At 46.4% G+C, this 13,652-nt stretch overlaps 1 protein-coding gene across 4 annotated transcripts in view; it reads right to left on the bottom strand.

The window, feature by feature from the left end:
- The window catches only part of LOC134935055 (caspase-7-like), a 45,809-nt gene extending 36,328 nt beyond the window's left edge, over nt 1–9,481 (bottom strand). The window contains exon 1 of one of the 4 annotated variants that reach the window (XM_063930358.1): nt 9,396–9,481. Coding sequence is in view for 1 of the 4 variants with exons in the window: in XM_063930359.1 (XP_063786429.1) it covers nt 9,044–9,125 (82 nt within the window). In the remaining 3 variants the exon portion in view is untranslated. The other 3 variants (XM_063930357.1, XM_063930359.1, XM_063930356.1) reach the window with 3 other exon arrangements.
- Nucleotides 9,482–13,652: the final 4,171 nt, after the last annotated feature.

The following is a 13,652-nucleotide window of genomic DNA, read 5'->3' as shown; positions in this document are numbered from 1 at the left end:
TCTTTTTCTGCTGCGAGGTGACTTGGGGTAAAAAGGTGGATTTTCCAGCCGTTGCCGTGGCCACCAGGTCCGATAGACCGACCCCAAATAACTCCTCCCCTTTATACGGCAATACTTCCATATGCCGTTTGGAATCCGCATCCCCTGACCACTGTCGCGTCCATAATCCTTGCTCTATAGTCAATAATATATTGTCCCTGTCCAGGGTATCAATATTTTCAGTCAGGGAATCCGACCAAGCCACCCCAGCACTGCACGTCCAGGCTGAGGCGATTGCTGGTCGCAGTATAATACCAGTATGTGTGTATATACTTTTAAGGATATTTTCCAGCTTCCTATCAGCTGGTTCCTTGAGGGCGGCCGTATCAGGGGACGGTAACGCCACTTGTTTTGATAAGCGTGTGAGCGCCTTATCTACGCTAGGGGGTGTTTCCCAACGCGCCCTAACCTCTGGCGGGAAAGGGTATAATGCCAATAATTTTTTAGAAATTAGCAGTTTTTTATCGGGGGAAACCCACGCTTCATCACACACCTCATTTAATTCATCTGATTCAGGAAAAACTACTGGTAGTTTTTTCACACCCCACATAATACCCTTTTTTGTGGTACTTGTAGTATCAGAAATGTTCAAAACCTCCTTCATTGCCGTGATCATGTAACGTGTGGCCCTACTGGAAAATACGTTTGTTTCCTCACCGTCGACACTGGAGTCAGTGTCCGTGTCAGTGTCTGTATCGACCTGAGGTAACGGGCGTTTTATAGCCCCTGACGGTGTTTGAGACGCCTGTACAGGTATCAACTGATTTGCCGGCTGTCTCATGTAGTCAACAGTCTTTTGTAAAGTGCCGACACTATCACGTAATTCTTTCCATAAGACCATCCAGTCAGGTGTCGACTCCCTAGGGGGTGACATCACTAACACAGGCAATTGCTCCGCCTCCACACCATTTTCCTCCTCATACATGTCGACACAGCGTACCGACACACAGCACACACACAGGGAATGCTCTGATAGAGGACAGGACCCCACTAGCCCTTTGGGGAGACAGAGGGAGAGTTTGCCAGCACACACCAGAGCGCTAGCTAGATAGATATATATATATATATATATATATATATATATATATATATATATATATATATATATGGATAACCTTATATAAGTGTTTTTCCCTAATATAGCTGCTGTATATATTAATATGCCAATTTAGTGCCCCCCTCTCTTGTTTTACCTAGAGATGAGCGCCTGAAATTTTTCGGGTTTTGTGTTTTGGTTTTGGGTTCGGTTCCGCGGCCGTGTTTTGGGTTCGAACGCGTTTTGGCAAAACCTCACCGAATTTTTTTTGTCGGATTCGGGTGTGTTTTGGATTCGGGTGTTTTTTTCAAAAAACACTAAAAAAACAGCTTAAATCATAGAATTTGGGGGTCATTTTGATCCCAAAGTATTATTAACCTCAAAAACCATAATTTACACTCATTTTCAGTCTATTCTGAATACCTCACAATATTATTTTTAGTCCTAAAATTTGCACCGAGGTCGCTGTGTGAGTAAGATAAGCGACCCTAGTGGCCGACACAAACACCGGGCCCATCTAGGAGTGGCACTGCAGTGTCACGCAGGATGTCCCTTCCAAAAAACCCTCCCCAAACAGCACATGACGCAAAGAAAAAAAGAGGCGCAATGAGGTAGCTGTGTGAGTAAGATTAGCGACCCTAGTGGCCGACACAAACACCGGGCCCATCTAGGAGTGGCACTGCAGTGTCACGCAGGATGGCCCTTCCAAAAAACCCTCCCCAAACAGCACATGACGCAAAGAAAAAAAGAGGCGCAATGAGGTAGCTGTGTGAGTAAGATTAGCGACCCTAGTGGCCGACACAAACACCGGGCCCATCTAGGAGTGGCACTGCAGTGTCACGCAGGATGTCCCTTCCAAAAAACCCTCCCCAAACAGCACATGACGCAAAGAAAAAAAGAGGCGCAATGAGGTAGCTGACTGTGTGAGTAAGATTAGCGACCCTAGTGGCCGACACAAACACCGGGCCCATCTAGGAGTGGCACTGCAGTGTCACGCAGGATGTCCCTTCCAAAAAACCCTCCCCAATCAGCACATGATGCAAAGAAAAAGAAAAGAAAAAAGAGGTGCAAGATGGAATTGTCCTTGGGCCCTCCCACCCACCCTTATGTTGTATAAACAAAACAGGACATGCACACTTTAACCAACCCATCATTTCAGTGACAGGGTCTGCCACACGACTGTGACTGATATGACGGGTTGGTTTGGACCCTCCCCAAAAAAGAAGCAATTAATCTCTCCTTGCACAAACTGGCTCTACAGAGGCAAGATGTCCACCTCATCTTCACCCTCCGATATATCACCGTGTACATCCCCCTCCTCACAGATTATCAATTCGACCCCACTGGAATCCACCATCTCAGCTCCCTGTGTACTTTGTGGAGGCAATTGCTGCTGGTCAATGTCTCCGCGGAGGAATTGATTATAATTCATTTTAATGAACATCATCTTCTCCACATTTTCTGGATGTAACCTCGTACGCCGATTGCTGACAAGGTGAGCGGCGGCACTAAACACTCTTTCGGAGTACACACTTGTGGGAGGGCAACTTAGGTAGAATAAAGCCAGTTTGTGCAAGGGCCTCCAAATTGCCTCTTTTTCCTGCCAGTATAAGTACGGACTGTGTGACGTGCCTACTTGGATGCGGTCACTCATATAATCCTCCACCATTCTATCAATGTTGAGAGAATCATATGCAGTGACAGTAGACGACATGTCCGTAATCGTTGGCAGGTCCTTCAGTCCGGACCAGATGTCAGCATCAGCAGTCGCTCCAGACTGCCCTGCATCACCGCCAGCGGGTGGGCTCGGAATTCTGAGCCTTTTCCTCGCACCCCCAGTTGCGGGAGAATGTGAAGGAGGAGATGTTGACAGGTCGCGTTCCGCTTGACTTGACAATTTTGTCACCAGCAGGTCTTTCAACCCCAGCAGACCTGTGTCTGCCGGAAAGAGAGATCCAAGGTAGGCTTTAAATCTAGGATCGAGCACGGTGGCCAAAATGTAGTGCTCTGATTTCAACAGATTGACCACCCGTGAATCCTTGTTAAGCGAATTAAGGGCTGCATCCACAAGTCCCACATGCCTAGCGGAATCGCTCCCTTTTAGCTCCTTCTTCAATGCCTCCAGCTTCTTCTGCAAAAGCCTGATGAGGGGAATGACCTGACTCAGGCTGGCAGTGTCTGAACTGACTTCACGTGTGGCAAGTTCAAAGGGCATCAGAACCTTGCACAACGTTGAAATCATTCTCCACTGCACTTGAGACAGGTGCATTCCACCTACTATATCGTGCTCAATTGTATAGGCTTGAATGGCCTTTTGCTGCTCCTCCAACCTCTGAAGCATATAGAGGGTTGAATTCCACCTCGTTACCACTTCTTGCTTCAGATGATGGCAGGGCAGGTTCAGTAGTTTTTGGTGGTGCTCCAGTCTTCTGTACGTGGTGCCTGTACGCTGAAAGTGTCCCGCAATTTTTCTGGCCACCGACAGCATCTCTTGCATGCCCCTGTCGTTTTTAAAAAAATTCTGCACCACCAAATTCAAGGTATGTGCAAAACATGGGACGTGCTGGAATTTGCCCATATTTAATGCACACACAATATTGCTGGCGTTGTCCGATGCCACAAATCCACAGGAGAGTCCAATTGGGGTAAGCCATTCCGCGATGATCTTCCTCAGTTGCCGTAAGAGGTTTTCAGCTGTGTGCGTATTCTGGAAAGCGGTGATACAAAGCGTAGCCTGCCTAGGAAAGAGTTGGCGTTTGCGAGATGCTGCTACTGGTGCCGCCGCTGCTGTTCTTGCGGCGGGAGTCCATACATCTACCCAGTGGGCTGTCACAGTCATATAGTCCTGACCCTGCCCTGCTCCACTTGTCCACATGTCCGTGGTTAAGTGGACATTGGGTACAACTGCATTTTTTAGGACACTGGTGAGTCTTTTTCTGACGTCCGTGTACATTCTCGGTATCGCCTGCCTAGAGAAGTGGAACCTAGATGGTATTTGGTAACGGGGGCACACTGCCTCAATAAATTGTCTAGTTCCCTGTGAACTAACGGCGGATACCGGACGCACGTCTAACACCAACATAGTTGTCAAGGACTCAGTTATCCGCTTTGCAGTAGGATGACTGCTGTGATATTTCATCTTCCTCGCAAAGGACTGTTGAACAGTCAATTGCTTACTGGAAGTAGTACAAGTGGGCTTACGACTTCCCCTCTGGGATGACCATCGACTCCCAGCGGCAACAACAGCAGCGCCAGCAGCAGTAGGCGTTACACGCAAGGATGCATCGGAGGAATCCCAGGCAGGAGAGGACTCGTCAGAATTGCCAGTGACATGGCCTGCAGGACTATTGGCATTCCTGGGGAAGGAGGAAATTGACACTGAGGGAGTTGGTGGGGTGGTTTGCGTGAGCTTGGTTACAAGAGGAAGGGATTTACTGGTCAGTGGACTGCTTCCGCTGTCACCCAAAGTTTTTGAACTTGTCACTGACTTATTATGAATGCGCTGCAGGTGACGTATAAGGGAGGATGTTCCGAGGTGGTTAACGTCCTTACCCCTACTTATTACAGCTTGACAAAGGGAACACACGGCTTGACACCTGTTGTCCGCATTTCTGGTGAAATACCTCCACACCGAAGAGCTGATTTTTTTGGTATTTTCACCTGGCAGGTCAACGGCCATATTCCTCCCACGGACAACAGGTGTCTCCCCGGGTGCCTGACTTAAACAAACCACCTCACCATCAGAATCCTCCTGGTCAATTTCCTCCCCAGCGCCAGCAACACCCATATCCTCCTCATCCTGGTGTACTTCAACACTGACATCTTCAATCTGACTATCAGGAACTGGACTGCGGGTGCTCCTTCCAGCACTTGCAGGGGGCGTGCAAATGGTGGAAGGCGCATGCTCTTCACGTCCAGTGTTGGGAAGGTCAGGCATCGCAACCGACACAATTGGACTCTCCTTGTGGATTTGGGATTTCAAAGAACGCACAGTTCTTTGCGGTGCTTTTGCCAGCTTGAGTCTTTTCAGTTTTCTAGCGAGAGGCTGAGTGCTTCCATCCTCATGTGAAGCTGAACCACTAGCCATGAACATAGGCCAGGGCCTCAGCCGTTCCTTGCCACTCCGTGTGGTAAATGGCATATTGGCAAGTTTACGCTTCTCCTCCGACAATTTTATTTTAGGTTTTGGAGTCCTTTTTTTACTGATATTTGGTGTTTTGGTTTTGACATGCTCTGTACTATGCCATTGGGCATCGGCCTTGGCAGACGACGTTGCTGGCATTTCATCGTCTCGGCCATGACTAGTGGCAGCAGCTTCAGCACGAGGTGGAAGTGGATCTTGATCTTTCCCTAATTTTGGAACCTCAACATTTTTGTTCTCCATATTTTAATAGGCACAACTAAAAGGCACCTCAGGTAAACAATGGAGATGGATGGATTGGATACTAGTATACAATTATGGACGGGCTGCCGAGTGCCGACACAGAGGTAGCCACAGCCGTGAACTACCGCACTGTACTGTGTCTGCTGCTAATATATAGACTGGTTGATAAAGAGATAGTATACTCGTAACTAGTATGTATGTATAAAGAAAGAAAAAAAAACCACGGTTAGGTGGTATATACAATTATGGACGGGCTGCCGAGTGCCGACACAGAGGTAGCCACAGCCGTGAACTACCGCACTGTACTGTGTCTGCTGCTAATATATAGACTGGTTGATAAAGAGATAGTATACTCGTAACTAGTATGTATGTATAAAGAAAGAAAAAAAAACCACGGTTAGGTGGTATATACAATTATGGACGGGCTGCCGAGTGCCGACACAGAGGTAGCCACAGCCGTGAACTACCGCACTGTACTGTGTCTGCTGCTAATATATAGACTGGTTGATAAAGAGATAGTATACTCGTAACTAGTATGTATGTATAAAGAAAGAAAAAAAAACCACGGTTAGGTGGTATATACAATTATGGACGGGCTGCCGAGTGCCGACACAGAGGTAGCCACAGCCGTGAACTACCGCACTGTACTGTGTCTGCTGCTAATATAGACTGGTTGATAAAGAGATAGTATACTACTAATATTATATATACTGGTGGTCAGGTCACTGGTCACTAGTCACACTGGCAGTGGCACTCCTGCAGCAAAAGTGTGCACTGTTTTAATATAATATTATGTACTCCTGGCTCCTGCTATAACCTATAACTGGCACTGCAGTAGTGCTCCCCAGTCTCCCCCACAATTATAAGCTGTGTGAGCTGAGCAGTCAGACAGATATATAATATATATATAGATGATGCAGCACACTGGCCTGAGCCTGAGCAGTGCACACAGATATGGTATGTGACTGACTGAGTCACTGTGTGTATCGCTTTTTTCAGGCAGAGAACGGATATATTAAATAAACTGCACTGTGTGTCTGGTGGTCACTCACTATATAATATATTATGTACTCCTGGCTCCTGCTATAACCTATAACTGGCACTGCAGTAGTGCTCCCCAGTCTCCCCCACAATTATAAGCTGTGTGAGCTGAGCAGTCAGACAGATATATATAATATTATATATAGATAATAGATGATGCAGCACACTGGCCTGAGCCTGAGCAGTGCACACAGATATGGTATGTGACTGAGTCACTGTGTGCTGTGTATCGCTTTTTTCAGGCAGAGAACGGATTATAAATAAAACTGGTGGTCACTATCAGCAAAACTCTGCACTGTACTGAGTACTCCTAATGCTCCCCAAAATTAGTAAATCAAGTGTCTCTCTAATCTATTCTAAACGGAGAGGACGCCAGCCACGTCCTCTCCCTATCAATCTCAATGCACGTGTGAAAATGGCGGCGACGCGCGGCTCCTTATATAGAATCCGAGTCTCGCGATAGAATCCGAGCCTCGCGAGAATCCGACAGCGTCATGATGACGTTCGGGCGCGCTCGGGTTAACCGAGCAAGGCGGGAAGATCCGAGTCGCTCGGACCCGTGAAAAAAAACATGAAGTTCGTGCGGGTTCGGATTCAGAGAAACCGAACCCGCTCATCTCTAGTTTTACCCTGTTTCTGTTGTGCAGGACTGCAGGGGAGAGTCAGGGAGCCTTCCTCCAACGGAGCTGTGAGGAAAAAATGGCGCTTGTGTGCTGAGGAGATAGGCTCCGCCCCTTTTTCGGCGGCCTTTCTCCCGCTTTTTTGTGGAAAACTGGCAGGGGTTAAATACATCCATATAGCCCAGGAGCTATATGTGATGTATTTTTAGCCATTTAAGGTATTTTTATTGCATCCCAGGGCGCCCCCCCCAGCGCCCTGCACCCTCAGTGACCGGAGTGTGAAGTGTGCTGAGAGCAATGGCGCACAGCTGCGGTGCTGTGCGCTACCTTATTGAAGACAGGACGTCTTCTGCCGCCGATTTTCCGGACCTCTTCACTCTTCTGGCTCTGTAAAGGGGCCGGCGGCGCGGCTCCGGGACCCATCCATGGCTGGGCCTGTGATCGTCCCTCTGGAGCTAATGTCCAGTAGCCTAAGAAGCCCAATCCACTCTGCACGCAGGTGAGTTCGCTTCTTCTCCCCTTAGTCCCTCGATGCAGTGAGCCTGTTGCCAGCAGGTCTCACTGAAAATAAAAAAACCTATTTAAACTTTTACTCTAAGCAGCTCAGGAGAGCCACCTAGATTGCACCCTTCTCGTTCGGGCACAAAATCTTAACTGAGGCTTGGAGGAGGGTCATAGGGGGAGGAGCCAGTGCACACCAGCTAGTCCTAAAGCTTTTACTTTGTGCCCAGTCTCCTGCGGAGCCGCTATTCCCCATGGTCCTTTCGGAGTCCCCAGCATCCACTAGGACGTTAGAGAAACTAAAATATGCAATAATATACAAAAAGATTGTTTCTGACTTATATGGTTACCATTTAACATGCATTGTATGGTTTCAAAAGTGTTCAAATAAAGGGGCCCATTTATCAATGAGTGATAAAACTCACTGGGCAAAATTCAATTGTTTCCCTCCCTCCAGTTCCAGTTTGTGCCCACCAACAGCTATTTAATCGTTTCTGCCAATGGGCGCAATAACATAATTTCAGCTCGCTACCCCCGGGGATGGCAAGCTGAAATGCATGAAAAGTGACCCGTTTGGGCACTCAAACAGGACTTTTCGCGATCATGCCCATCAGTTTAGTTGGGTATTGCTGCTTTACACGGCTAAACCCGACTGCTATGGGCGCAATATGTGGATAATGGGGGATCAATTGAATATCACCCCATGATCTTCCGTCACTTTAGACAGGAGATCAGGCGTGATAATATAACTGAATATCGCCCATTGTGAATGATAAAACTCATTGCATAAGCTATATGGTGCTTCAGCCAGTCAGCTCCCAACTGTCATTTTTCAAACACATGACTGACAGGTGCTGAAAATATGACAGAAGCTTATTGGCTGGAGCACCATTTATCATAAGCAACAGGTTTTATCACTCATTGATAAATGAGGCCCAAAATATTTAAAATATTAATATACACCAGTCAACATGAACGCTATAACAGTAGCATGCAGTACACAGATCTGCATGTCAGACTCAAAAGGTACAATTAGGAAGTAAAGCGATGTGAGCAGAAATGAGGGAGCATCCCGTCAACTAAAAAGCCAGGACAGATGGTCAGTAATAATGGTTTAATAACTGTGTAAACATTGCATATGTCCCATTCCCTATAATACAGCCAGGGCTCAGATAAAGGACCGGCCATTCCGGGAAATATTTTACTAACCATTTGATAAAATGGTCACCAACATTACTTATGGACATGTGATATGAAAGGGTTTTTAACACGCATCAAATGTACAAATGTAAATTTGATATGTGTCATATATATATATATATATATATATATATATATATATATATATATATACATACATCTATCTGTAAACTACATATACTGTCACAAAGTGAAAGTTTCTATAGGTGATCACCTCCTTACCTGCAGCACAGTGTCTGGGCTCCTGGAGAATGCACTTCCCTCCCGTTCTTCTGAAACAGTTGTTTGATGTACTGTAACTCATGGTATAGATAGGAGTGTGATGCCGGGGGCGGGGAGCAGATCCAGGTGACTGACACACCTTCCACCCAGTTTCCTCTCATTTGCTTTATGATCTTATACTACAACCTGAGTCAGAGGCTTCCTGTCATCCAGGCTCAGAGAGCATATAACTCGAGGTGGGTCAATAGACTAACATGCTGAGTTGTGTGTTTAAGACAGCAGCAGAATGGGCGTCATGTTATAGAAAGTGTGTCAAAATTGGAAGTGAACTTATGCCCCATATTATACATACTTGCCTACCTGACCCTCTCCATGAGGGAGAAATTGCTCTGTTCCTGGATATGTATGATTGCCATCACCTGTGGTGAAACACCTTTCTTATCAATTAACTAGCTCACCACAGGTGATGGCAATCATACATTACCAGGAAAGTCCAGCAACAGAGCATTTTCTCCCTCATAGAGAGGGTCAGGTAGGCAAGTATGACACATGAAGAAATCACGGGCCAGTTAGATACTGCAAATAAAGAACATGTATGTTTAACTGCTTTCTTGTGGGCAAGCTCACTAATTTCCCTCTAGTCTCCCGCTCCCCATGTATAGGCTTACCATACTAACCCTTTAAACCGGGACACTAATGAATTACACAGGTTCTGGCTAACTTCTACTGGGATATTCAATTACCCTGACACCTGTCGGGTGTAAATGTATCGGCGCCGGGTGCTATCTAATTAGCCAAGGATAAGCCGGCGCATGTCGCGGCTTATCTGGGACTTTGTTTCACCTGCCTTTGGCAGGCGAAGCAAAATCCCTGATAACAGATGAAAACGGATTTCAGATTTCAGATGAAAACGGGGCTACGTCACCCAAAAACACACGGGTTTCACTGAACCTGTGTGTTTTTAGGTGTTAATGCACGTTTTACCGGCTGAGCTAATCGAATAGGCCTACCGCAGCACCCGAAGAAAACATTGGGGGTTTTTACTCCCGATGTCTCTTCGGAGCAAATTGAATATCCCTGCAAGCCTAGTTTAAAAGGATAGTATGGTAAGCCTACCCGTGTACTCTTTTGACCACATCATCCATCAGCTTTTGGTACAGGATGGATGCAAATGCTGTATCTACTGCAGCAGAGATTTGTCCAGAGATGCCCCGGAAAGCGTCTCTGATCCGGCACTTGTGTACAAAGACGCATCAACCATCATCTGAGCAATCCTATAGATCAGGCATGTCAAACTCATGGTTATCCAGCTGTAGTGAAACTACAAGTCCCAGCATACTTTACCAGCTGATCAGTGGAAGGTATGCTAGCAAAGCATGCTGGTACTTGTAGTTTCACAACAGCTGGAGGGCCATGAGTTTGACATGCCTGCTATAGATACTCAGAAGTTCCATCGCAAATAAGTCTCCTGAGAATTTACAACTGCATATGAATTTGCAGTCGCAGGCTCAGACACCCCCATAAAATGGTGGCGATACACTAGCTGTCACTCACTTTGCAAATAAATCCTCACTGTCGCACACACACACCTGATATCCTAGAACCGTCATGGGCTAAAACTCTAGCATGGCACACAGCTCAGTACTTGGTCCTTAATTGTAGGCAAAGGGACAGATGCTGCAAACCCTCGCTGAGGGGAACATTTACTAAGCAGTGATAAGAGTGGAGAAGTGAGCCAGTGGAGAAATTTCCCCATCAACCAATCAGCAGCTCTGTATCATTTTATAGTATGCAAATTATAGATGTTACTTCAGTGCTGATTGGTTACCATGGGCAACTTCTCCACTGGCTCACTTCTCTGCTCTTATCACTGCTTAGTAAATGTACCCCTGAATCTTGATCAAATTACGTCCTGCTTCTCTGAGACTATGCCCATTAGTCAGCACTCAGCAGTGCCCTTAGTTAGGGTGACCATATTATTTATTTTATTTATTTATTAACAGTTTCTTATATAGCGCAGCATATTCCGTTGTGCTTTACAATTAGAACAACAGTAATAGAACAAAACTGGGTAAAAACAGACAGACATAGAGGTAGGAAGGCCCTGCTCGCAAGCTTACAATCTATATTATCCCTTTTACCCGGGACACTCATGAATTACACAGGTTCTGTGGCTGGCTGACTTCAAGCCTACATTTCAGCTGGTTTTAATCAGCCACAGAACCTGTGTAATTCATGAGCGTCCCAGGTAAAAAGAATAATATGGTCACTCCACCTTAGTGACACCACAAGACAATGTTTGACTGGTTAGAGAGTAGGCTATAGAAATGCTCACCAGTCAGGTAAATAATATCAGATTGTTGTTATTGTGCATTCCTAGGGAGGGTCTGATTACTAGTGCTTCTCCCAAGAATCCGACATGGAGAGTTCATAATGGTATGGGAAATTCCTCTATGGAGCGATTGTCTATAGTAGGGTGACCATAATATCCCTTTAATCTGGGACACCTATGATTTACACAGGTTCTGTCGCTGGATAAACTCTAGCCTGAATTTCACCTGGTTTTAGCCAGCCACAGAACCTGTGTAAGTCATAGGTATCCCAGATTAAAGGAATATTATGGTCACCCTATCTATAGTCACTAGTATTCCTTTTCCAAATGCAGCAGCTTTTAAGGATGATACAGACAAGAAATTCAAGACCATTCTTTTTTTCTTTAAATATACATATATATATTTATTTATATATATATATATATATATATATATATATATATATATATACTTATTGAGATTTTCAGTTTTACAATGGGATACGGTCGGTAGGTCGACACAACTTAGGTCGACAGTCATTAGGTCGACCACTGAAGGTCGACATGCATTAGGTCAACATGGTCATTAGGTCGACATGTACTAGGTCGACAGGCCAGAAGGTCAACATGAGTTTTCCTCATAGTTTTTTCTTTCATTTTTTTTATTTTTCCATAGTTGACGATTCACGTGGACTACTATTGGAACGGTAACCTGTGCTGAGCGAAGCGAGGCACCTTTCCCGAAGCTGAGGGGACACGGTGCACTAATTGGGGTTCACCGGCACTTTACGAACATAACGACATCAAAAAAAGTCTAAAAACTCATGTCGACTTTTTCACCCGTCGACCTAATACATGTCGTCCTAGTGCATGTCGACGTAGTGCCCATGTCGACCTTCAGTGGTCGACCTCATGACTGTCGACCTAAGTTGAGTCGACCCAACGACCCGTACCATTTACAACAAAACAACACACAAAAAAACATAGAGAAAGTGTGGTAAGTATACCATGTAAAAACCGGAAGGCATAGGATGCATCACTTTAAGAACAGAAGAAGCATGTACACTTCCAATGACCTTGGAGTCCATACCAATCAGGTGTCATCCAGGTCCCCGCAGAGGAATGTGTGACACCCCCACTAGGGCATTATAGGTGTCCCTATATGTATATTTATGTATGTGTAATTGTGCAACCTCTGGGGAACCTTGTGGGATGTGCCCCCACACATTACTGACTGTGGAGTATAGCCATCGTTATGCTGTGGCTGTGATGAACATTGGTGGCTGTGGGCAAGCAGAGGATATCACCCCACTGGAGCCGGCGCGTGAACAGAAAGCTCTGGAATTGCCATGCGCCGGCCTCCAGTGGACACATTGGGCTCGTGAAGGAAGAAGGGAGGCGAGCGCGGACCAACCGTTAGAGGGAGAAGCGTCTGCGGTGCTGCGACACAGGGAGACGGAAGGAGAGGAGTGCGATCCCGGACCCCAGCGATCCCGATCTTCCGTGCCCGAACACTGCGACCCCAACTCCATCATCCCAGCGGCTATAGAGACCAGAGTGGGGAAGTGCTCTGGGCAGCTGAGGCGGTCTCCGTGAGTGACCGGGACGGCACCTGACCCTCCACCCCCAAGGGGTGTTCCGGAAGGCGGTGCATCACTACTATAACAGCCGGAGGAGTGTCCGGAGGAGCGGCCTGGCCGAGAGTGACAGCCAAGGGAGGAGCAAGTGCGTCACTGATACAGAGAGAAGGGGGCTGTTGGTGGGCCAGGTCAGAGGCGGAGCTGAGGTAAAACAGCCAGCCTTTCCTTCACTAGTCCCTGGTGACAGCTGAGAGGATGAAAAGGATTCCCTGCTAATTGCTACCAATCCTGGATGTATCACACAGCTTCTGGAAAGATCTGTAAAACCCTGTGACAGTGCTTCCCACACTGACATTACTCCAGCGAGGTTATATTAAAGTGCCGCCTAGCCCTTCTTGCGTGTACTCCCAGTCACTGATAAGCATAGAGACAGTATGACCAATAAGTATAAAGGGAGTTATTAAATACTTGACTGGTCATTCAGGGACATGTACCGTTGCCTGACTCATTAATGGACAGCTACAATTTAACAACAGATGAAGGAGCGTCAGCATAGCAGAGAACTTACTAACTCAGGAGCAGTGATATTACGAGTCCTTCCCCTGAAGGGGATTTAGCACATCTCCCCTTAATTCAGTGTTTATTCAGCCTAAAGTGGCATTTGTTACGCTAACTCAACGTTATAAGCTGCCTGGGCTGAATAAAATAGTAATTCACC

This window comes from Pseudophryne corroboree, chromosome 6 (assembly GCF_028390025.1).
Source record: "Pseudophryne corroboree isolate aPseCor3 chromosome 6, aPseCor3.hap2, whole genome shotgun sequence".
Classification (NCBI taxonomy): Eukaryota; Metazoa; Chordata; class Amphibia; order Anura; family Myobatrachidae; genus Pseudophryne; species Pseudophryne corroboree.
This window is presented reverse-complemented; position numbering and strand designations above follow the sequence as displayed.